This window comes from Alligator mississippiensis, chromosome 2 (assembly GCF_030867095.1).
Source record: "Alligator mississippiensis isolate rAllMis1 chromosome 2, rAllMis1, whole genome shotgun sequence".
NCBI classification, from domain to species: Eukaryota; Metazoa; Chordata; order Crocodylia; family Alligatoridae; genus Alligator; species Alligator mississippiensis.
Genome location: NC_081825.1, coordinates 186,851,053 through 186,877,509, shown reverse-complemented (window position 1 = coordinate 186,877,509; position 26,457 = coordinate 186,851,053). Strand labels below are relative to the sequence as shown.

Here is a 26,457-nt window from a genome sequence, read left to right as displayed (position 1 = left end):
CCAGATTGTTTGAGAGGTGCTATGACGTGTGAAGAGATAAACAGGTAAGAGCAAGCGCAGGCTTGTCCCTGTCTGGCCCATCCACCACCCGCACTGCCTAGCCCCTCTGCAAGGAGGCAAGCACTGTTTGCTTTTGAAAAGTAGGTGCTACTCAATTCCCAAAAGTTATGGAAGGGTGCCTCATATCCAACAAAGGGCACCACAAGCCCAATGAGGCTGAGAACCAATGATCTAGAGACAGCAAAGGATCTGATAGGGCCCATACTACTTTAGCAAAGGCCAGCCTTATCCTCAGTATACAGTGCAGACGCTACTTTCCTCCAACCTGTATCCATGTCCTCTCTCCTCTAAATGCTTCTGATTGCCAAACAAGAATCCTTTTTGTTTCCTCTAGCAGCATCAGGTAATTCACTTTCAAGCAGCTCCCTTTTTTGGTTGGCAACTGAGAGAACAACGCTTCAGAGTCTGGATATGATGAAAGGGAGATCCAGAGCTGAGTAACTGCTGAGGCAGAAACTATTCACCCACTTGAAAGGACAGCCATTTCTGTGGCAAAATACCGCAGCAACATTATATCACAGTTTTTAGGAAGAAAAGGGTAGCTCTTCTATGGCCTGTGCTGTGCAGCAGGTCTGAACAGAGGGTCATAATGGTCTTGTTTGACCAAAACTAAGACACCATATTCATATTTGAGTAAGAGGCAACAGGCTCTGAAGGACTGTCAGAAATGACTTTTCAAGACAATGAAAATAAGCACAGCTCCTACTTATCCAAATAGGAGAAGTTTCCCTTCGGGCTTATCCAGGACAGCTGGTGCCCACAGGTTCTGAAGAACAAGGTTTGAGATTTGGCTGCACTGTGGTGATGTTCAGCCTCCAGATGCAGTCCTTTACTGATTACCAAAACTGGCCCTTGTCTTCCAACTTATCCTTTGCCTGTTACAGGACAAGGATGAGAAGGATGCGAAGACCAGGTAAGAGCACAGACAATGGGCACTCTGGAGTTAGCATGAATGCCTGATGAAAAGCAGCATGAGAACCACAAGTCAAACAGGAATCCCAGATATACACAGAGACACATTGATAGCTCTTTGCCTTCCACAAGGCCACCAGTACACACATTGTTAAAAACTACTATGAAATTAGGCTACCAGAACACCAGCTGTTGAGCTTTATCAGGAATGCCACATGCTAAGCACAATCCATCTGTCTCAGAGAAGTCCAAGAGTAATAGCAGGTCCTCTCCTCAACAGTCTCGGTGTATTACTCATTGGAAAGCAAATCCTACTTCCAACCCACTCAGCCGAGAGCTAGAAAACTCATTACATTTCAAAGCTGCTGTGTACTGGCAAGGGAGCAGTCAACAATACCAAATCTCTGGAAAAGAGCTTACAGCAAAATGAGGGCTTCCAGTTTTCTCCTTTGTCCCCCTGCTTTGTCTGCAAAATGGCTTAGAAGCTACAATCCAGCTGGGGAAGGGTTAAAAAGTGTCCAGCCAGGATTGACATGTAGTTCTCTGATGGCTTTTTTGCTGCACTGTTTTGCTATTGATTAAATAATCTCTATCAGATATTAAGCCCCTTGTTATTGGCGTAGCCTATAAATTATTCAGGAGTTATATAAATTCTTATGGCGGGCATGAATTTTTAAACCCTAATTTGGCACCGAGCCATAAGTTTTTATTTTATTTCAGTCTTTTAGTTCTTTTTTTTTCTGACTGGCGAAAAAATGTATGTGTTTTTCTTTTTCTTTTTTCCTTAAAGGACCCGTTTCTACTCCGATCTGCTTGTTGGACGGGAGTTTTCATTTGGTTGCTAATTATGTTTGGGTATGGAGGGTTTTATTTTAGGTGGTGATGATGGGGGGAATTATGCTGTTGTGCTGTTTCTACTTTTGATTTATTGGGGATGAAAGGTGTTCTGAGTGCTGCCTGGGTTGCTATTTACAGTGTGTAGTCATGCATGCCAAAACTCTGCAGCAATTCCCTACACAGGCACGTGGAATGGATCCAGGCAGAGGAATCCTCGGCACAGGCTGGGCAAGGCTGAGGTAACACCTATTAACTAGCATATTGTTTTGTTCCTTGTCGCAAATCTGCTTGTGGCAACTGGAAAGCACCCTCAAGCCGTCTTCTTAAGAGCTTTGTGACCTTTTATTTACAGACTATGCCTCTCTCTAAGCCAGGGATTCTCAACTGGGGTGTCATGGCACCCTGGGTGCTGTGAGACCCTTTTAAGGGTGTTGTAGGTGCTACATAACATCAGCACCTTTAGGCAAGCAAACACTTGCACATAATTACAAGATAAACCTAGAGATTTCAGTTAGGAATCCAAAGTGTCAAAAATATTCTCGCCTGTTATGGTGTTCCTGAGTTCCTGGCAACAAAAGAATTGCTCTATTATTTTTCCATGGTAAAAAAAGGAGTGAAAACTAAGAGGCAGCATTTTCCAAGAGGTGTCTTGAGTCTAACAAGGGATGTCTTGGGTCTAAAAATGTTCAAAACCACTTCTCTAAGCCCTTACCCATATCATAGCCCTACCAACAATCCTATTTCCTTCCCAGCAAGTAAGGAGTTAAGGAGACTGAAACCCATGTAGATGTACCAGGCTCAGCCATGAGCTGAAGGCCCAATCTGGCTCTAAGGTGGAATTTGAGATGCTCTGTAAAAACAGTTCTCCAACAAAACAGGGACTGTAAGGTGTTGGTTATAAACAGTTTCCATGCTTGTAACTCAGGCCAAGATTTTTTTGTCTTCTAATCATATGAACTAGTGTTTGCTCTCTCCTGCTGTAGCGGATGCATTTGAAAACCCTAAGGGCAGAACAACAAGAAACTGCCTGGCTGAGAGATAATTTTTCAGTGCTGAGCCCACTGATCTCCTCTGCCTGTTTACATCTGTGCTCTTCCTTTTGAAACCCACACAGGGTTTTCCCACAGGTGGGTCTCATCTCAGAACCTATGACTACCAATAAAAAAAGAAATGAGCATGGCCCCTTGCATCCTTTTTCATCTCACATTAGTTTTCAAGACAGATAAACATAATTAAAAGAAAATCAAGCTGGAGTGCACTGGCAGCATGAATGCCTCTGCCGACACCCCTGGAGCAATACATCTTCCACACCTGCTGTCAATTGATCTTGTCCACGCCAGATATGTGAGTTGCACAGGGGTGGAAGGGTAATTTGGTTTTGTTAGATGGCTCACTGTGTAGTAGTCTCATCTCTGAAATCAAAAGGTTCTTAATCTCGTAAGAAGATTTAGTTTCATACCCAATGGTGACGTCCAGGGTTGCCAACCTGAAATGGGTTTTTTTTTTACTGACAATCTGCATACTTTTTATCGACTGCAAACTTTTTACTGACACATGTTTTTACTGACATACGTTTTCCAAAATATAAATGTAGATGTAATGTTTCTGCCAGGCCCTGAACAGCAGTAACAAGGGTCAAGTTCAAATTTAGGGGTTTAAAGCCAACTTTCTCTATCTGGCTTGAGCTCCCACCCAGAAACATGAGAAAATAAATGTTATATTCCCCCCTTCCTCTTCCACCCAGTGCCTCAGACTACTGGGGGTCATGCAGCCTTCCCCACCTGCCTGTATCTATCACCAGTTGTAATAATTCTTGAAAACTATAGCACTTTATATTTGGTGCTCAGTCTGGATGGTGGCCAGGATCAGATTTTAACAAGAAGTCAGTATATTGAGCATATGCAATATGTGGGGGGAGAGGCACAGGGGGGCACATGCCCCCCTGCCAGATTTCTGTGCTGACAGTGGGGTGTGGGGCTGCAGCCTGGCCGGAGTCAGCACCCAGCAGCAGTGGGGGTGATGGCACTGAGTTGTGCCCCCCAGTGTCAATACTTACATGTCATTAATGATAATGGGTACTCAGCTCTCTTGAAAATCTCACAAAATTGTCACAACAGGAGCTGCTGCAAACTGAAAACTTCGAAGATTCAACCTTTATTCAGATGCTTAAAATGGGAACTGAGCTGGCCTGAAAAAGTGGCCCAGTTGTAGTTGCCAAACACTTAAATTCAACCCCACACCATTTACACAAGTGACGAAGACCCTCCCTATGTTGGTCAAGATTGAGCACCAATTCAATGTTAGATTTCAGGACAGGATCCCAGTTTCCAGCCTCCCAGACCTGTGCTCAGTTTCTGAATACATAATGGCTATTGCACCTTACTGCACTGTTAAGGTACGACCAATTTCCACCTCAAAGCTTTGTGAAGCCCTTCGTGATACACCAGGCAGAGAAAGTACTTCTTTACGCATACAGTCTCCATGACTTTCCCAGGGGATTATGGTTACACCTAGTGCACCTCACTTACAAGGTCTCTACAGTACTTTTGTCTATAGTTGCCAAACTGTTTGGAAGTGAGGAGGTAGCATGCTAATACTACCTGTGACTGTTCCATGGTATGATCAGCCACTGCTCTCAATAAGCTCCTAAGCACACTGAATCAGATCCTTCTCAGTCAAAAGCATAAGGCACTGCAAGGCTGGGGCTTCTACCTATATTTAGGACATGAGGACACGCTGCATGGATGTGAAATACCTCTCTTAGTAGCCATTATCAGATTTATGGGGAAATGGGGAGTTAATTAACATGTATTTTGTAAGTAGCTTTCCTGAGTTATGACGACGTTAAAACACAGTCACAGGGAAAGAGCAGGAGTAGAAGTGGGACAAAAAGCCTAGACCCATTTGCATGCTAGCGTCCATGCTGCTGCTTGTCCAGCTGCATCCCGCTAGGCAAGCATTAACCTAATATCCAAACTCAGTGCATACAGGGCCAAAAAACAGATTATTTAATTCAGATAAATAACTAAATTAGATATATAGAGAGAGCCAGTGCCCTCATCCCTCCCATGAAGGAGTTTTATTGCTAAATTCTACTAGATGAATGTCCTTTGGAAACAGGAATATACTCCTATTCTGAGCTGTATGTTGGCACTGAAGTTGCTATGCTAACAGCACTTTAAATAACTGGTTAGTTGCTTTTGCAAGGCCAGAAGGAAAGACAGACCCATGGGATAGTAAGCTGCGTATCAGGGACTTTAAAATATGTTTTAAAATTGCTCCCTAGAAAAATCTGCACCATCTATTCCATGCATGAGGAGTGCTAAGTTTTATATTTCCCCTTATTTAATTCACAAGTCTTTGCAAGAGCACAACTCTTGCTCACTTACAATGTTGGTGCTGTTAATGGTGTGTGAGCTGCTCCCTTCTACCTGTCTGCTGTATACGTACATCCTTTCTGCCTAGGCTCAGTTTGTGTGGGAGCTTCTTTACATGCTCTGCAGGAGGTGGGGCACAGAATCTACTCTCAGATTTCCATAGGACATAGTGTGTTATCTTTTGTGTAATGAAAATCTGTGTGTATGCATACAGCAGGTAACAAAGACATCATAAGCAGCTGGGATCTGTGCTAAGCATAAGGATGCAGCTGTGGAATAAGAGACTTCCGGTCCATCAAGGACTGAAGGGGTTCTGGTGGTATCAAGCCACAAGGATGATGTACAAGTCACCAGAAATCCAAAGCAGAAATACAGCTGTAATGCACCCACACACACATTTCTTGTATATAATATACAGACCCAGACTCTAGATGCATGCACAGATCTTCTCTCTCCTTGCTATTCCCTGCTCTTTGCATCTAGATCCCCTGGGAAGCTCCTGTTCTTGTGAGGAGATGTGCTTACAGCTATACCAGTCTGACCTTTGTTTACTTCAGAACTTGATCTGTGACATTTAAACATACCCTGCGTCAGGGCAGCATGCCTGAGACTCGACTCTACAGGTAAGCAGAACAGGGATGAAGTAAAGACTGAGCAGTGAGGGGACTACTGCAGCTGGCTGGACAGTTTCTGATGATGGGCTTGGCATCATGGGTGGATCCAGGTGTGGTGCAGTGGCATGGATGTACACCCCTTGCTGCTTTCAATCATAGGCAGAGGAAGAAAATATGATTTGGGGGGGCTGAGTGCTTGTGCACACTCCCCCTCCAGCAGGTAGGTCTGTCATGGGGAAGGGGCAGGAGGGCAGATAGAGACCCCTGCAGTAAGGGAGGGAATGGGGCAGGGGCTGGGGTGAATGGAGCCCCAGGGTTGGGGTGGGTTGGGGGGTGCTTGGAGCCTGGACGGCTCATCCAGGGGTACGGGGGGCTCCTGCTGCCATGCACAGGAGCAGGCACAGAGGATACGTGCCCCCTGGATCTGCGTGTGGGGCGGAGGTGGCTGCTGCTGTGGTCTGTGCTCCGCAACCCGCTGCCAGTGCCCCAGCAGCCACATGACACTACGTGCCTCTCACTGCCAGGCAGGCGGCGTAGCCAGCATGCAGGAGGCATGTGGCATTGTGCCGCTCCAGGAGCACTGGTAGCAGGATGTGAAGCGCAACCTGCAGCAACAGTTGCCTCCACCCAGCACACAGATCTGGGGGGGCATGTGCCCCCTGTGCACACCCCGGGGATGCGCATGGCGGCGGCAGCCGCCCTGGTGCCCCTGGACGAGCTGCCCGGGCTCCAAGCATCTCATGACCTGCCCCAAGGCCCTATTCGCTATCCACACCCCTCCCCCCGCAGGGACCTTGATTTGCCCCCCCCATAACCCTTCCCTCCCCCATGCCCCTTCCTGTCCACACATTTACCTTCTAGGCACTGCTCCATACAGGGCTGGGCGGGGCTGAATCCCCCACCGCCTGCAGACTCCGGCTGTTCTCTGTGTCTGCGCATGCCCCGCCCCACTACCCTGCTGCAGCTGCCCAGAGCCCGCGCCTGGGCTGCCTGCATTTGGGGGAGCTAAGCCCTGTTAGCCCTGGCCTTCTGCAGCTTATGCTTTCAGTTGACCATGCCATGGAAGAAGGAGCTGGGGAGGTTGGTTTTTTTTAATGTCCTGGAAACAAGTGAGAATTTCCTCGACCCTTTTCCACCATGCTCAGCAGCACTTCCCTTCCCTCCCATGCTCCCCCTCCCCAACCCATCACTACCACTGTCTCTGGTTGGGGGAGGAGCTCCAGAGCTACTCCTGGCCTGCTCTAGCCAGGCTCCACACAGAGCTGGGCTCAACCAGGGATAGTGGCAGCAGCAGGTACGTCCCTATTCTCTGCCAGATCTCCCCAATGTTCCCACTCATCTTGGGTAAGTCACTAAATTCCTCTTGCCCTGACTAGACTAAAGATCGATATTGTACACCACACAGTTAAAAATAGTCTTTACCCTGGGCATAACAAAACAGAGCAACAGTTGCATCAGACCTAAGGTCCACCTAGTCCAGTGACCTGTCTCCAACAGTGGCCAGCACTAGATACTTTTGAGAAGGATGGAAGCACCCAGCAGTAGGTAGATGAGAAGTAATCTACCTTCAGTAACAGTTATATCCCAAACACTGATCATCACAAATTATCTTAAATCCTAAATCACAGAAGTTTTTTCCATTCCTTCCAGAACTTTTTGTTTTAACTAAGAGTTATTATCCTGAGTATTATAGTTACCTGGATAGAATCAAAATCATAGAAAAAAAGGGCTGGAAGGGACCTCCAGAAATCATCTCATCCAATCCCCTACACATTTGCTCCTTGTTTGAATCTGGTCAAATTCCTGACCTTAAAGAAATTCTGTGACAATGAGTTACGCAGACTAGCTAGCACTGAATCAAACAAAATAGGGTTTCTTTTTATCAGTTTTGAATTTTCTATCTTTCATTTTCACTGAATGTCATCTCATTCTGGGGCCCTGAGAAAGAAAGAGCAGAAGCTCCTGATTTAGGGGACTGAATAACTAACATTTTGGTTCCCTGATCAAACCCACAAATCTAAACAAACAAACAATCTTTTCCTTTGGATCCCAAACAAAACAAATCTTAGCAACTTGACAAAAAAAATCAGTGTATTTTTTAAAAATTATTTTGAATAAAAGAAAAATATATCAGTAGAACTGATACGTGTTTCAAAATTTATGTTACGTTTATTCGTAATAATTTGAATAATTCAGAATATATGGGTGCATCTACATGTGCAAATGCTGCAGGGTGGGTTTACGCTAGAGTAAATTACTCTAGCATAAACCCACCCTGGGCAGGTATCTACACATGTGGGGATTCAGGAGACGGTTTGCTGCTCCTAGCAGCAGTCTGTTCCTGGCCACTCTGGTCCTACACCAGCCCCCTGCAGCAGCCAGTGTCTGGCATAGAGCATGAGGCCAGGAGACAGCTGTCTCCTGGCTGGGACTGGGAGACTGCTCCTTGCCCCCAGGAGTTGCCTGCTGCCAGGACAGGCTCTGGAGACAGAGCCCAGGTGGGGAAAATGTCCCTGTGCCCTGGGAGCAGGGAGCTCCTGGCCCCAGCTTCCCAGCTGGGGGCAGGAGACTTGGAAAGACCTGCAGGAGAGGGGAAAGTCCCAGCCCTCTGCCCCAACCTCCCAGTGGGGAAGCTAGCAGTGAGCCACCTGGCTGGGTAGAGAATCCCTGCTGCTTGCTGCTAGCTGCCCCACTAGCAGATTGGTGCAGGGAGCTGGGACCTGCCCCTCCCCCACAGCTTTTTCTAAATGCCATGCCTCGACTGCCTGATCAGGGCACAGGCCAGGAAAAATCTGCAGGGCTGGGACCTGCCTCTGACCGGGACAATTCCCGGTCAGTCCTGGGCGAAGTCTACATGTGCAGCCTGGAGTTGGCTGGGGATCACCTGAAATGAGACAGTCCCCACCCACCTTCTGGCTGCATGTGCAGACTTCCCTGTGCAGCCTGGGGCTGGTCAGGAATTGTCCTGATCAGGAGCTGGTCCTAGCCAGCTCCAGGCTGGGTGGGGAACTCTCCTCATGCAGGGAGCTCCCAGCCCCTGCTGTGTGAATGCAATCATGGATCTGAGGCTGGGAATAAGCTCCTAGTTTCCCATTCTGCAATTGTGGAGCTGGGAGTGGGAACAATCTCCTAGCCCCTGCTCTGCAACTGTGGAGCTGGGAGTAATCTCCCAGCCCCTACTCTGCGATTATGAAGCAGGGGCTAGGAGCTCCCTGCTGCTGGGGCAGGGGGACATTGTCCCCACCTGGGCTCTGGTGGCAGAATCCACCCCGGCAGTAGGCAGCTGCTGGGGGCAGGGAGCAATCTCCCACCCTATGGTGCACAGCTGACTGGGAGCAAATTTGCTCCCAGTCAGCAGTCTACACATGCCATACTGCACAGTAATTACTTGGCATTTAATTTTCTACTTGCATTTGCAGGTAGCAAATTAACTGCTGAGAAGAGCAAATTACTCTACAGTAAGGGTCAGCATATGTAGACAGCGACGCTTACTATGCAGTAATTAACTCTACTGAGTAGTAAAATGTCCCATGTAGATGCACCCTATGTAACTTTTATTCAAAATAATCTGAATAATTGAAAAATTCTGTGATTTCATCCTGAAAAAGTTGAAAAACTTGTTTCAACTTTCAAGGAATATTTTTGGGTGGGGGGGAGGGGGTTGACTGACACAGTTCACTGAAATAGCACAAAATTACAATATTTCAATCAAATCAAATCTGCATTTTTGAGTGAAAAACTTCGTCCAAATGGCAGCTGAACAATTTCACCTGCCTCTACCTTCTTCATGCCATTTATTATTTTATAAACTTTTCTTATGTTCTCTCTTTCTCATCTCCTTTTTAAGATAAGCCATACTGATTTTTTCAATCTCTTTACATACAAGAGTTTTTTCCTGCTAACTTTCATCACCCTTCTCTGAACCCACTCTTGTTCTGTGGTATCTTTTTTGAAATGGGGGAGCAGTACTGCCTGTTTATCTTTTCTAAATGCAACTGCAGACAGAACGAAAGTCATTACTGGCCACCCCACAGTGGTGGTCAAGTCCTTTCCTTGATTTGCTACAGTGATTTTGAACACTGAAGGTGTATGCATAGTTAAAATGTTCCCCTTCAGCTTGGTATAATGTTGCCCATTCACTTTGCTTCTTTAGGCCTCTGGAAAGCTCCTCATTGTTTGGACTTGATTAATCTTCCTAACTAGGCCATCTGCAGATTCCTGCTACCTCACTGCTCAGCCCTCCTTCCAGTTCATTAACAAAATGTATTAAGCCACCTTCAACCTGGTCCTGACAAAGCCTCTATGCCTCAGTTCTCTACCTTCTTCTCACCCATCTTGGCTATTTAAATAACGCATTTTTCAGGACAAGGACTGTCTTTAGCTGTGTCTGTACATCACCTCTTGCACCAGGGCCTCTGTGAAAGACTCTTGTTGCTATTGTCACATAAGACATAATAAAAGCAACTGGAAATAAATGACGTTACATTGGACTATCCCGCCCATGTTGTTCTAGGACCATATTACAAACTGGAGTTGTGATTCTGCCCTATGTACCTATCATGATATTTTGCAGACATGTGGCTAAATAAGATAAATCAATGTGCTGGATACAAAGCAAAAAACATAAGCCTTAAAACCAGCTTTGTATCTCTAACCATCCCAATTAAAGAAACGGAACCAAGAAGAAATGACTGTTACGTTAACATAGCCACACTCCTAGATTTTTATCATTATTTTTTTGAAAACTCATTTTCAGTGTTAAATAAACTGTGGAAAAAGGATTTGATTCATGGCTGCATTAGGAATCTACTCAACCAAAGCCCCTTGTCACAAATTAAATCATAAACCGAAAGTCAAACATGATTTGTGAAATTAACATTTATCGAGGAAATGCTCCCCAGCACCATGCTGCGATTAGTCTCTGGCATCCAAAATATCACCCATAATTCATAAACTGCCTAAGAAACTATGCCACTGCTGCTGTTGTCAAGATGTCAGGTTTGATGGAAAGGTGCTGCAGCAAACAGAGAGCTGTTTGTTGCTGATGGTGGAGGTCACTAAGCTTTGGTATCTGTGAACACACACACACACACACACACACACACAAAATATCTCTTCCCACACAGATGTGTACCATTCTCCTCTCCTCTATTCTGCCCTCTTCCCCACCCTGCACAGGCACTTTTTCTTTGCTTAAGTTTATCCAGGGTCATACTCATTTCTATTTCTGAACAAAACAATCTGGCACAAAATTTGCATTGTGCCATTTCATTAATATTATGACTAAGACAAACTCCTAATGAATGATCGATTGCACTTTTGTCACAAGAGACTTCCAATAGCGGGGCTCAGCACCTCTCTGAGGGAGGCAAGAGAACCCCTATGTTATGGATTATGGGACTACGGTACACAGCAGGGGGAATGACTTTTGTAAGGTAAGACAGTGGTACAGCCAGTAATAAAATCCAGGATTCATGGACAAGATTTTCAGTCCAGACTGAGAGATATAAGATGCTTCCAATATTCAAGTGTCCAACTGGAGACACCATAGCAGATCCTCAACAACACTACTCTCTTTTGACTCTTGAGCCAAGAGTGCCCTTGCTCTAACCACAAAACAATTCTTCCTTCCACACAGAAAATGAACTCCAGAGCCCAGGAGGGGAACAAAACCTAACCTGTGTCACTCATTGTCTGTACTTATGTGCAGTGACGGGTTGCTGAAGGCTTCAGTGCTTATAAGTGAGCGAAGTAAGACGCACAACTGTCTATGCAGTGAATATTTGGATCCTTTAACCCCAAATCTTCTTGGACCATTCTACCTGGCCTTCATTCTCAATGCACTTAGACTGCATTATCTAAATACATCCAGCCTATCAATGGGAAGGAAGGAAGGAAGGAAGGAAGGAAGGAAGGAAGGAAGGACTTTGACTTTTTAACTAATTTATTCAGGGGTTTGGGGTACAAAAAGTTGAACTCTCCGGGGTCCAGATCCAATATACAAAACAAAGACAAACAAATTACCATCAAACCAAGAGCGCCATGTTATTACATTCATAACATCACACTGTGACAGACACTTTTGCTGAATTACATGTCAAGCCTAACATGCCGTTATGCGGCTGGGATACTGGCCACACGGTCGTACAGACTAAAGCCCTCTATAAACAAAAGATTCCTACCCTGCTCTGTCCAATCATACACGTGACAACACATTCAACTTCCCACACAAAGAAAAAATGCAAAAAGCAGCCTGGTGAGCACCAAGGGAACAGCACAAGCTGGGAGTTGTAGTCCACCACCAAGCCTAGGAGGGAAGGAAGGGAGGAGAAATGGATCACCAGTATCCCACAAAGGGACCTGATGCCAATCTCCACTGAAGTCACTAAGAGTTTTCCCATTGCCTTCAGTAGGCAACAAGAGCAAGTCCCCGCTTATCATCAATACTTCCTCCGAATTAAACCAGAATGTCTTGTCTACAGAGACACTGTTCCTATTTGTCACTTCACCTCCTTTCACTACCACCTCCATGCAAAAAATGCTGTGTTGTCAGGACATGAGGGGCTCTGCTCAGCTGCAGTGAACTGGAAATCAGTGGATCCATGACTATGTACACCAGCTGTGGATCTGGCCCACAGCCCATGACTCAAAATGCATCTGAGGTAGTCTCCACCCAGCACCTAAGACGGCTGCCCCTGACAGCCACAGGTCACCACTGAAAGCACGCTCTGCCCCAGAGGAAGATTTGGAGTCCAGAAAAAATTACTGCCCGCTCTGTTAAGCTAACCCTTGAACTCCAAGGCCTCACTTCTTGAAATAAGAATTCATTGCTCCAGTAACAAGATTGGTCGTACAGTCCATGTGGAATTATTACCTCCATTCAACACACTTTCCTCGGTTCAGCAATTGCACCCTTCTTATGCTGAGACAATAAAGGGTCACCACTGGACAGTGGTTTTTAAAAACAGTTTTAAATTTTCTTTAAATGCTTTCTGCTGCTTACAGCAGTCTGTTAAACCTCTGAAAATAACATTTCATCCCTTACTGGGTTTGCCCTTTTCCATTTGGAAACCACTGATTTTTTTTCTCACTTGAGCCAAGATTAATGTGGCTTTTTTTCCTTTGATAACAAACTCAACATATCCAGCACCTGTCCAGCCAAAATAACAGTATCTGTGGATCTGTACCACTGACTGGTGTTGACCATACTCTGGGAATTAGGCCAGCTAGATGCCAGGTACTAGAGAACCTGCAATGATATATATAAGACATCTCAGTCTTTTTGTAGGCTCTATAAAAATAACAATAGGAATTGTTTGGTTAAAAAGGGTCCATGGTGAAAGGGCTGACAGTTTAGTTTAGGTTTTAGAATACAAAGGACTTCATCCAACATATCAAAATGATTTTGGTCTGGGCCACTTGTGGAGTCTGTACAAACTTGGACTGGCCCCCTCTGTATCTGCTACGGATTGTCCCTTTTGTTAACAATAGGGAAGGAAAAACAAAAGAAATAGAGAAGAAAAATAGGAATAAGAAAAGCAATATGGATACCATATTCTCCTCAGCTAGGCTTTGACAGCAGGTCTTGTGGGGACAGAAAGTTAAGACTGACTTCAGACACTACTTGCATTCTCTCTACATTGTTACCTAATTTCAACGTGTCCCCCCGCTCCTCCTTCTCCACCCCATACAGATATCCCCCACCACATCCCCTCCTTCCCAGTTTCTTTCCTCCCCGCCCTCCCCCCCCAGGAAAAGCCAATAATACCTACAAATATTTTTTATTTTCATAAACGTCATGCAGCTTTAAAACGTGAGGATGTTCTATCAACTTCAGGATGGCTATTTCCCGCTCCACCTGTAATAAAAGAGAGAAATAAGGACGGTTAGAAGCCATGCCTCAGTTTGCGTTAGACATCATCACATATTCTACCTCTCTGATCTTCTCCTTTACATACAATGGAGCAAACAGGACAGTAGCAGTTTTAAGACTTAAAAATACTTAGCATTATACAGGACTGTGCCATATATTAAGTAATTCATCCTCAGAATCCCCTTCCCTATAAAGGCAGGTAGATGATAATATTGTCCTGCTATCACAGCGAGGTAGAGGGATAAGTGTTCAGTCTAACGGAGGGAATAAATCATAGAATGTATCTGATCACAGCCAGATGCTCACATAATGCCTCTCAAACTACAGAAGGTCAAAACCATAATCTAGACTCCCACTGATTTCAGGAGGCATTGGTCTTACCATGTTTGACACAGTACATTCACAGCGTAAGAGAGTTTGTGCCCCAAAGAGTTTATAATCTAACCAGGCAGGAAAATGGGTAGGAGACAGGAGCTATTATTGGTTTACACATGCTAAATGGAGACAGACAGAGTAAGGGACACACACAACATATAAAAATTCAATAACAGAGCCAGGAATTGAACCCAGCTTTCTGGAGACCCAGTCTTATGCTGGGTTAAAAAATTCAAGACCCAGACTATCCTTCCTCTCAAAACTTGTCCAAAATATGGTTACTTGTAAGGGCTTATCTTCAAAGCAGAGTTAACCTGAATTATAACTCGGGTGTTGCTCTTGACCTGAATCCTAGCTGCACACAAGAACCTTAACTCCAGAATGGCAGTGCTTTTAATTCAAGCTCCCTGGCCTGTCAGGCTACAGCTGGAATTAGTGAAACTCACCACACACTAATATAGTACCTTTGCACCTTGAGTGCTGTTTTGCAATGCAGCCTCACGTGATCGAAGCAAACAAAAGAAAAGTTAATATAAACTGCTGGTGAGTGCAGTTGATTGGCAGTAACTATGCAGTGAAAACACAGCCCCAAGCTCTGCAAACTCAGGGAGATAGGTCCCAGATCAGTTTACAGAAGTCCAACAAGGCAGGATTACCTCCTCATCCCAGAGCAGCAAGGAGAGGAGTTCACTTGAACGTTCCCCTCAACTCCAAATAATTGCCTACCTTCTAGCTATCATCCTTGCAATCACAACATTAGCACACTGCAATGCCAAGTCAGAGCCTAAACCCACTAGTAAGTAGGCAGTCCTTCAGGAGCTTTTTCCAGTACAGCTTTATTTCTTGGTGTTCTTTAATTTGCAGAGGTACTTTCCTCTACCAGACCTACAGCATAGAATAACTGCCTCGAAAAGACCGTCTCCCAGAACACTCTCTGCCACAGGAAGGGCCTCAGGTCTTCTTGCTCAGTGAGTGAAACCAGTGAAAGCTGCTTTAACCTCATAAATACCTTTGGGCTTCCTCTTCCACTCAGGTTGGAAGAAAGGGTGTACAGCTACACAGTCTTGTTCTTATTCTTTCAAGTTGCTATTGTCAATGTTTTATTTTTTCAAGTGGTTTGCTATCTGCAGACTGAGAAGCAATCTCATGGATTTACTTTCCCACCTGTTGTCTCAGGAGGTATTGATTTCATAGCTGGGTTGGGGGAAATGCATCAGGAGGTGGGACAGGTAGATGGAGAAGGTGTGAAATCAGTGGCATTCTACTAGAAGGATTGTGCGTATAAGCATACACCTACAGGTTTCCCTTGCTTTATGCTGTACATGCATTCCCGGAAAATGGCGCATAACTCGAATTCCCATAAGGGGAACCCACTTTACAAAGTAACAAATAGGGATACGTTCCAAGACCTTGACTGTACTGACCCCCAGACCCATTTCTATCACTTTTACAAGAAAATTTTGGTACACACAAGCACAGGGTGGTGGTGAATGTTACCATAATGGGGATGGCAACTACAGACACACGTGTTGCAGACAACAAGCGAGGAGCACAGATCCACACAGGAGATTATATTTGGTGCGCATCAGTCCTACAATGTACTGCACAAAGCAGCTGACTTTGGGCTTCCAGCACACTGATTGCATAAGAGTGAATTTACCTTGCATATAACGAATTTTTGGTATAAAAAGGTTCATTGCATAAGAGCGAATTCACACATACAGAACCCTCATAAAGCGAGGGAAACCTGTACTGCTGTAATTCCCATAGGAGTCTCCTATGAATGAGACATGCATTGCCTGATGGTGATAACTGTGAAGGCAACATCTACCTATCACCATCACTAAATAGGGCGCAATTCATGCAGCCAGAAATCAGCACTGTGCAGCTTTCGTCTTTCCAATGGCTCCATAAAAATGGGATTTACTGCACCTCACCATGCTGCCCCTTTCCCTCAAAAGACCCCACTGTCCTTTATCTCACAAGAGAGTTGGCAGTATTCAAAGGGTTCTGATCAAGTGCTTGCCCTGACAAGGTTGTGTTTGCTGCATAGGAACAAAATAATAATAATAAAAAAAAAACCTTAAGACTCATTCGTATTCAGGAAAATTTCCCTGGAATCAATTCCCCTTTCTGTCTCTGAGCCAGCACCTTGGAGAAAGGAACTGCCCAAGTGCAGTGCAGCTTGCCAAAATAATAGTGACGGGCCACTATCGGGATGCAAAACTCTTCTAATGCTCTGTGGCAGCTCAGCCTATTTGCATTCATTCCCCCACTCTCCAAGGTCAGGTCAGACTGGGGAGGGAAGGGAAGACTGGGTGGCGGCTGTTATGCCTTGGTCAGTAACCAAACTGCTAGGCTATATGATGACTGACTGATGAACTTAAGCATATGTCCATTTGTCCATGAGAGTCCATCACTAATGTCACAAATTATTCCCTATTCTGTATTTTAGTTAGGGATATGGGCAGAGCAAGCATGGGATTTTTCTCTTGGTGGACACCCTTGAAACACTATGGTATAGGAATAGTCCTGACCAATCACATAGCAAGCATGTGTCTTGACTCTTTTGCCATGGTGGGATGGGGGTATTTTACCACTGATGTAAAATACATCTGTCAGGTGGCAGGGCTCTCCCACAGGGCAGCCTTGTGTCCATTTGCTTGAATGATGAAGGCATTTGTCTGCACTACTGAAGTGAGAGTGTTCAGAATTGGGATCTGGCACAAACTCATGTTTAATGATAAATGGAGAGAATGGGGGCCAAAGGCATCCAAACATGTGTACTTAGCTGGCCAGAAGGGAGACAGTCATGCAGAAGAAAGAAGCGTCACAACCTGATGCAGCATTAAAGAAAGGAGAGGGGAAGGAAAGCTCAGTTGCATGAGATCTGTGACATCTCATATACCTTCAGAAGACTAAGCCAAATCATGGGACAATCTTTAGGATGAAAATAACTGTGCCACAGACTCGCCAAGTCATGCAGAGCTCACAGCCAGGTGCTGTGCACACAAACTCAGCCTGAGTTTTCAGTGCATTCTGACCTCAGACCCCAGCACTGGGGGAATGAGCTCACCTAACCTTTTTGGTGTAAGCCTATATCCCAAATGCCAGCACCTCATGTACCAGCATAATAACCTTTCAGTACATGCATTTCTGACAGTTCAGTTCTCTACACTATGCACAGAAAAGCTCTTCAACCTTTCAAGATATTCCCAGGGCTCAGACACCAGCACTGGGCATATGAGCTCCTCAATGCTGAAAGAGCGACACCAAAGGAAAGGTGTGTAGGAGGGTGGTGAGGGAGGTGAGATTTTTCTTGGGAAGTGTGATCACTTTACCAGATATGGAACTAAAGAGCTGACTTCAGATCTCTTTACCTTTAGGTCTCAGCCCTTCCTCTGGGCTTGCCTGCCTGCAAAATCGGCAGATGAAGAATCCCTGGTGGAGATTCATCAAAAAGCCTGTTGGCAGTGGCACTGATAACATGTCTGGCATGAGTGAGTGATGGATGGCAGCCTCTATCCAGGGTTTGTTTGGTTACTGTCCTAACAAGAGAAAGGAGGCAGCACAAAGGGGGAGAGATTTATGACAAAGTCACTTGGAAGAAAGAATTCCATTATGATACTAGCTGGTTGTCTTTAAACAAGAGAAAAGACATTAAATGAATCAAACATCCACTTTTTATTCCACCGTCTTGTGCCAGGAACAATATCCTTTCACTTAGCTTGGGGCATTCTGGCTTCAGCAGTTTGGGTGCATGTCTCTAGAGAGTCCTACATTTATTTTTTCAAACACAGACATGTGAACCTGCCGGTATCTGAATTCTGAGGGGATTTCAACAATCCTGATTCCATGTCTATGGAGATTATCGGGCTTGATGCGCTGCAGGGTACCACCACAAATTTTCTCCAAGGCTAGATTGCACCTCTAGGCGGTACCCAGCAGTCCATTTTATAAGAACATATTGCCTTGTCACTGGATCAGTGGAAGTGACTAGTATTCTTAGGAGCCACAAACTTGCTTTATGACTGACTTCTAGTTATAGGGTCTCTTTGTACCTTCCTTTTTGCATCTGCATAACGAAGATAATGGAACCTACCTAGCTGTATTATACAACATTTGGGCAAAAGGTGCTTTATGACAGCAAAGGCATATTGGTAATATTATTGTATCTTTGTCCAGGCCAGGAGCCTGAGTAACAAGTGTGCACCGAAGGCTGGGCTGCTTTGCTTCATGAGCTAGGGAGAACACAAGAGTCCCTGTCCAGCAGCCTACACCATTGAAATACATACTGCAGAGACTTACTCCTTCTTCACAGCAACACCACAGACTCTGGAGGGTTTCCCTACACCTCACTCTCAGTCCCAGACCCCACTCCCCCATTCCCAAAGAGATGCCACCGGGCAAGATGGTGAGATGTGGTGTGTCCCTCTGAAAAGTTATTCCACCCATGCACAGCTTACAATGGACTACAAGCAATCTGTATGATTACCAAACACAGGGTCCCAGGCCTCTAAAGCAAAGTGGAGCAACCTTTTAACAAGGCACAGCTCTGCCTTCTGTTCCTGACCTTAGCTAGCTATTGGCATCATTTTCATGCAGCCCTGTACAAGCATATCCACGTATTGCTGCCCAGCTCTGAGCTGGCAAAGACAAGGGAATGGAGAGTCCTGCGGAGGCGTTTGTTTTAATGCAGAAGCAGAGCAAGTTAAGCCTGGACTGGCTTGTCTAGAAAGGCTCAGAGAGTCTGCGGTAAACAGGAAACAAGGAGAACCATTTGCATAACAGCATTTCCCCCCACCCTGCCTAAAAAAAAAAAGGACCCATCCATCCACCACACAAATGCTAGATCTCATTAAAGGCTTCTGGTTATGCCTGGCTCCCCTTACCCTGCACTTGCTACTTCTGCGCAGCCTTCAAGCTGGTGGGGAAGGAGTTATGAAAGACAATGCAGGGCAGATAGACTCTTTGTGCTGACTTGTGACCTTGCAGGCGCCCATTAGAGGTTTTTAAGATCCACGCAGGAAGCTGATTAGTGGAAGGAGGCTCCAGTGATCCGGCTAATGATAGAGACCAGCACCAGGGCAACATAACCGTGAGCAGGAGTAATGTAAAAACCTTCACTTGGTCCCCCTCTCCTCCCCCTCCCCAGCTTTGCCTCTAGAGGGACTCACATCCTTCTGGTTTAAGCCCATCTCATCTGAATATTTCCCAGCGATGATAAGTGCTGCACTTTCACTCTCTCACCTCCTGACTCCCAGCACACTCATACACGGATAAGGTGGGGACAAGAGCCAGAGGGAGTTATGAGATTGGTTTCAATCATTCCAAAGGTTTACTTTTCATTCACATCTGTCTGCTTGGTATTTGTGACTGCGCCACCTCCCTGTAAAGGGAAGAAGTAAGCATTTGCTGAAAGGGCTGCATGGTTGTTCAGTGTTGTCAGGCAATAGCTTTTCAGTACTCAGTCTTTTCAAACACCATTAACGGCCACACTTCCCCACCAACCAGAATGGAGGGCCCTATATCCAGCATGCAAAGGCATGGAGGTAGGCATTTCTTTTCCATTGCTGTGGAAGTATCCCTATAGGGTGCCACGTATTGGTCCTGTCTTGGTTAAAATGAAGACCTCAGAAGGCAGCATGAGATGGCAGGGAAAGAGGAGAGATAAAGCCATGATAGGTCATTGACCTACCACCTGCCTTCCCCTACCCAGGGTGTTTGGTGTTTAACATGAAATCTCTCTAATGTCAACCCTGCTTTATTTTAAAGGTAATTAACTGAATATTTCCTCACCAATTGCTAGTACTAGGAGATGGGCACAAACCAAGAAGGCTTGGTTTGGACCTGAACTTCCCCAGAGTTTTGGAATGTTCAACTTGAATGCTTATCTGGCTAAATAAGCAATTTGGATGGTTTGGGCTAGAACATGGGCTGGAAATCTTGCAGTAATACTATTTTGTCCCTTACGGAGTCATTTATACTTTTTTCCTGTGTTTGGCCAGTTTTTTCATGAGCGAAGATAAAGCTTTTCCCGAGTGAATAGAGGAATGAGTTAGCAAAACCCGAGGCTGATATCTGAATAGAAAATAATTTCCAGTTTCAAAAGCTAGTGTGAAATCCAAAGGGGATGAAATCTGCCAAAATGAAACAATGAGAATGTTTGTGGGAACCACTCCCTGGGTTTTGACAGAGTTCCTGAAGTGGGGAGAACAGGCCTGCACTGACAGGGTAATTTTCATGTCCTTAAGTGAGGATATTTGGTTTATAGCTGGTCCTTAGTTCATCAATGCAGTTCATGGCAGCCCCTACTCATACCTGCTGTCTAACTCCAGGGAGTTCAACACCTGTAGGGCTTCTTGCCACAGCTAGACAGTACATGCATTCCTTTATGGCATTTAGGCTCGTCTACAACGCATGTCTCTTTAAGCAGCATCTGTGTTTTATGCCGTCAACACTGATGGGACTTGACAACAAGTGGATTTATTCATTCAGTGCTTGGGATTATCAGCTGCCCAATGGTATACAGCAATCAAGTGACTGACGTGCAACTCTGACAACACTCAGCAGAATTAGCTCCTCTGCAGCAGAAGACGGACGGCCTTGCTGTGCGTCCTGTCACTACCACTGGCTGCCACATCACAATTGCCTTCAGTGAGGAGTGCAGGACAAAGGACACAAATCAAAGAGACACCGTTGAGTATGAATGACCTGATATTTGACCTGCCTTTCTTGCTTATCCTTGTCCCAGCTTGTCATTTTTATGCGCTGTTTTCTCCTTCTGCACCACAACAAAAGGTTGCTCTGCTGTTTCCCTGCAAAAACGCCACACTGCAGCAGACCAGCATGCATGGGCAACCTGGCCATGACAGAGTAGAGTGCATGTGGCAAAACAGCCCATCCTGTGTACCATTAAACATGCTTGAGGAATCCTGGCATGAAGAAAGAGAATGTACACTGCTCACCTACAGTCACCACCAACTAGGATGGGGTGGTCAATCTGCAGCACAAGGGCCACAAGTGGCACAGGAAGCCTCTGTGTGTGGCACATGATAGATCAGTGAGGGGACAGGCAGCACAGCAGTAGACAGGGCAGGAAGCAGGAGGAAGAGCAGGAGACTGGGCAGGGAGCACAGAGTAGGGAGCAGAAATCTGAGCAGCAGATTGGTCAGGGGAAGGTGATTGGAGTGGCACCCAGGGAGGGTACAGGGCTAATTTGTGGCATGGCTGTCCAATGGATTGGCCCTCAGTGAACTAGAACAAGGGCTCAGCACCCATGAACAACCCGCCAGCTGTTACCAAACCAAAATTCAATTCCCTGGCAGCCTGAGTCCCCTCCAGCTGCCCCCAAAAATTGTGTCTGTAGTTCCCATGTTCATGAGCATTCCTTTAACCACCAGTATCTCTCCTGGCTCAGATTACGTGTTTATTGGCTAGACCAGGGATTAACAACATATGGTCCATGGGCTGGATCTGGCTTGGAGGGTTTGGCCTGTGCCTACACCCTTGCAACTACGGTGCTACCAGGGCTGGGCAGTGAGGAGCGGTGCTGGGGTCAGACAGTTTCCAGCTGCATTTGTGCCCCTGCTCCTTCTCCCCACCCTCTGGGTTCTGGTCCGACACAGGCTGGGGGGATTCAGTGGCATATTAGCAGCAGGAGACTTTGTCTGTGCCCACACCACTGAAAGGCAGCTGAGAGTTGCACCCACACAGCTGCTGCCTCCCTCAGCCCCCTGGTCCCTGGATGTGCATGAGTGCAGCTTTGAGCCTGTGGGGAGCTTCATTGAGGCCAGGCATCTGCAAACTACATCTGCACTGCTTCCTTTCCTCTCCCAACCCTCCCCTTCACATGCGTGCAGCTTCCACTTGGTGGGGAGCTGCATTGGGGCCAGGCAGCTTCCAGCTGTGCCTGTGCCACAGCGGTGGGGGGAGGAGGGAAAAGGGGGAGTGAGGAGAAGAGGCAACAGCACAGATGCAGTTTGCAGATGCCTGGTCCCAGCACAGCTCCCTGTGGTCTGGAAGCTGTGATCATGCTGCAGTTGGACAACAAGGCACAGAGAAAAGCAGTGATGGTGTGGATACAGGTCCCAGCTCCTTGGTCCCAGTGTGGATGTGGGGAAAGCCCCCTGGCACTGACTTACCACTAGTGCCACCGAGCTCACACCAGACTACAGCCAGATTGTTCTCACCCACAGCTTTTAAAAGGTAGCTGGCCTCTTGGCGAAACAACCCAATCAGAGCAGCAGCCAGCATGCAGCCCTAAAGCAGCAATACAGAGAAGGAAGCAACCTGGGAGCCTATAATCATGGTATGTGAGTAGGAGATACTGACATTTCTCACAGCTCTCAAAGGAGCACTTCTGGTTTGCAGAACTGTAGGACAATGTGGGAGGCCCAGATGATGTACTAAGAATAAAGGGATTGCATAAAAAGGTGGGGAGAGTTCAATTAAAAAAAATCAACTGCCACATTGTTCTAACAAACAGCACCTGTGTAATGGATTTGGAAAAGACAGCACTGAAGAGAAGAAGATGACAAAGAAGACGACAATGACGATGACCAAAGGCATTGGTTGGGAAGAGATGAGAAGACAAACTCTCAAGCAACCTAGGCAGGATTCAGTGTGACAGTAGAAATTACCATAAGCTCAAGGCAGTGAGTCTGAGAATGGGGAGCACAGAGTTACAAGGAGGGATATGCTCTCAGTGCTGTGGGGTGGATTCTCACAGATGGGGGTGGCAGGCATTATGAAGAGGAGAGAAAAAGGACAGAAAGAAGGGAGAGGAGTGTCCCAAAATTATGTTCTGGAAAACTGAAAGAGACTCTCTGGCCATCCAAACCTACTCAAACTAGTCCCTGACTATGTCACTCCCTCCAAACTCCCACTCCAAACCTTTTCCCCATCTCCCCTGCTCCATTAAACAAAATGCCCTCACTCAGCTCTTTGTCAGCTTCTCACACAAACAGCTCCATGCTCTCTCTCAAATGCCCTCCCAGAACTGATTGCTGGGGCCTCAACCAGCTCCATCTTTGCATCTTTCTGTACCAGCCAGCTTGGGTGCCTGCAGGAAATCAGCTAGTTGTTGACAGCTCTGGGAAGAGACCAGAATGGCTGGAAATTGGGACCAGATTATCAGCTGATGCAGATCAACCTAGTTCCATTAAAGTCAAGGGTATAGCCAGTGCAGCCACATTGGTCTACAGCAGTCTGGTACCCATCCATTAATCTAGTACTATCAGTAACTTCAAAAATGCGAAAGCATGCATACAACTGGATAAAGAGAAGTACTTATTCTAATGCATCCCTCCACCCCACCTTCTCTAAGACTGCCAGTATTGCAGGATCAGGGGTCACATCCCTGAACAGGCTGAGATAGTCCCTAGCAGAATGGGGAGCTAATCTTTAGGGATCTGCAGGGTCATACTATAATATTGATGCACATTCTATAAATAAGAGCTTTCACAGTATCAGCACACCACAATCATCTCAGTTAGACTGATAAACCTGGGGAGCAGCAGGTCAGTGTAGGATGAGAGGCATTCTCAACCTATCAGTGCTCCAAGGAGGACCAGCTGTTGAGTATGCCTAAAGGTGGCACTGATGGCAGCAGATAGGAGCAAGCCACATCTTTTCCTTTTCTTTCCTTCTTTAAAAGTGTGCTTGCCAAGCAGAACTGCTGCTTCCAGAGGGATTGGTGCCATTGCTCCAAGTCAAACAGTACTGCAGATTTTACCCAGGCAGAGTGAAAAGGCCAAGGGCAGCACATCCACAAAACTGTTTGCACTTCTCTCTGCAGTGAAGAGGGAACCTGGAGGGGAAGCTGGGCAACCAGTAACAGAGGACTGGACTGCTGGAATTGTGCCAGGCAGTAGAGTCAACACAACCATGACAAGGGAGGCCCGGCTGCATCTCCAAGCTCTGCCCTTTTCTCACAATCGGGCTGTGTTTCTCAGTGCAACCCTTCCCCACCCTGCACTGTTTCCATGTTAATACAGCCAGGCCCAGCCTGGTTTAAATACTGATCCGAGAAACTAGTTCTTTTTTATCCAGGATGTTGAAATCAGTCTGTTTTATTCATAAGGTGAATGTGCCAGGCACAGACACGCTGCTCCCACTGTAGCCTCCTGTCAATGCATTCGCTACGTTCTCTCTTGTACTGACTTTGCAGCAAAGGGAAAAAGATAAGCTATGAACAGATTGCTTTCTGAACTCTGGAGATCTCACAGGGCAGAATGTGGGTCCTGTATATAAATATCCATTAACTTGACTGGAAAGAAGGAGATTTGGACTGTGAAGCTGGATGCTGATAGTACAGAAAAGTCAATTCATAACTGGAGCCAGTTCTTTCAAAAAGGCTGGTAATACTGACTTTTTTGACAAATCCAGCCCCTCGGTGGGTGATGAGAACTTAAAAATCTGTCCACACACCAGAACTGAGATGAATCGGTACTTCAGATGGGAACGTGCCCTGCTCCTGTCTACACATACAGACGTGTCAATTCTAGGGTTTAAAGTCCAGTTCTACATTTTGTAGCACAGGCCTCATTTCTACAGTCAATATTTCTTTGAGTGCCATGACTGAGGGCAAGCAGGGGGGCTGGATGGATCAGGTCATTAGCAGTGAGTCCAAAGGGTGTATCTGCACGCTGCCCCAGGTGCTCTCGGAGAAGGACATTTCTAAATACACCTTATCCACTCAGATGTGGTAAGCCTGGAAAGGCAGAAGTGATGCTACTCAGGAAAGCCCTGGTCAGGTATACTGGAGATGAGGGTGCCACCTGGAGTAGCTTCACTGTCATATTTTTGGGTTTGGCTCGAGACAGCTGGATTAATTAAATTCCCCAGTGCTTTGCTCAGCCTGGGTGGGATTTTTCAAAAGCACATTCCAGCTTAACTCTGGTCCCACTGAAGTCAGTGGGAATGTAACCATTAATTTCAGGGAACAGAGGTGACCAACAATGAATCATATCTCCTGTCATTTTGGTTTTAAATATGCCAAATAATGAAGTTTCTACCACATGCCCTAATGAACAGCTTTGGAGCTTCACAGAAGCTTCTGAATGCTGCAGGACATTTACTCTGAAGACTGTTTCCAATCCATACTAGATGATCCCTGTGCTTTAGCAAAGACCTCTTTAAATTTTACCAGTGCTGGAAGGGGCCCCCAAAGAAACCTGTTTGTTAACCTGCTTGAACTTCTCCGGCCCAGACACTGATTTTTAGCATTAAAGCCTGGGTAAAATCTTCCTGTGTCTGTCTGAAACAGGCTAGAGGCACATCCCACAGCTGAACACTGCAATGAAAATACCCACACTAAAATGTTATTTTTGGTCTGAACCAAAGAAAGACATAGGGAGGAAGGCATTATGAATTCTTCTTTGTCCCTCAAGGTTCATTGGGAAGACTGCATTCTCAAAATGAGCCTCTCTACCCTTAGGCATCACTGCTTGATTGTGTTTGCCCTCAACCCCTCCCACCTGCCCCTGCACAAAGCACCCAATTACAAGGGGCCCAGAATAATTTGTCTCCCTGAAAGAGAAAAGGGGAAGGATGGGGTCCTGGGTATCCCAAAGGATTAGTCCCTGGTGAGAATAGTGGTTACTACTCAGCGGTCACAGGAAGGGAGAAAGGAGAGAAATGAGAAAGCTAACTAGCTTGTCTCCAGTCTCTGACAACTGCAGAGTCTGTGGACCTGCTCATGCTGGTTATTCCCAGAGGAGGCTGAGTCAGCATAAGAAGACCAGAAAAGCAGAAGGACACGGCTAACGCTACTAAATCCTCCTTCAACCCAGAACACCCTAGGATTGTTTGGCACATGTATTAATATGCAATATCCTTTCCACAATACACCTTGATATCTGTGGCACTCTCTAAATACAAAGAACAAATACGTCTGTAGACTGCAGAATGACTTTGCAGGCAATTTACTAGCCAAAATGGGGTCTAAATTAGGAACGAGCACTATTTGAAAAGGATACCTGGGCCAGTTCTAACCCAGAGTACCTCCTCACATTTTCTACCAGGGCCCACATTTATTAGCTGACAACCCCTTACGCTGAAACATATCAAGTGTGGCCTGCAAGTCAGGGGAGCTTCCCAAAGCAAATCAATAAGATCATATCAGGGTTTCAGCATCAAAAGGCATGGGATGCTATACATGTCATTTTCTATCTCAGCAGAAATGAAAACCAATTACACGTCTTTATGTGAGACACAATTAGCTTCTCTCTCCAATGGAGAAAGCCTTTCTCTGAATGCAGCTTTTTACTGCCTCTCACACAAACGGGAGACAGGCAAAAAATCTGCTGAGGCCTGAAGCCATGCTGGGGAAAACCCAGCAGCAGGCTGAGAAGGAAGGAGGCAGCATCCATGCTACCAGGGAATGGGCAGAGTCTTGGCTTAGGCA

General features: G+C 46.0%; 1 protein-coding gene across 9 annotated transcripts in view; it reads right to left on the bottom strand.

Moving 5' to 3' along the window:
- The window catches only part of BRSK2 (BR serine/threonine kinase 2), a 490,223-nt gene that overhangs the window by 141,650 nt on the left and 322,116 nt on the right, over positions 1 to 26,457 (bottom strand). For all 9 annotated transcript variants that reach the window (XM_059722574.1, XM_059722576.1, XM_059722577.1 and 6 more), the window contains one exon: positions 13,573 to 13,658. In XM_059722574.1, coding sequence (XP_059578557.1) covers positions 13,573 to 13,658 — 86 coding nt within the window. The remainder of the gene's footprint in view (positions 1 to 13,572; positions 13,659 to 26,457) is intronic.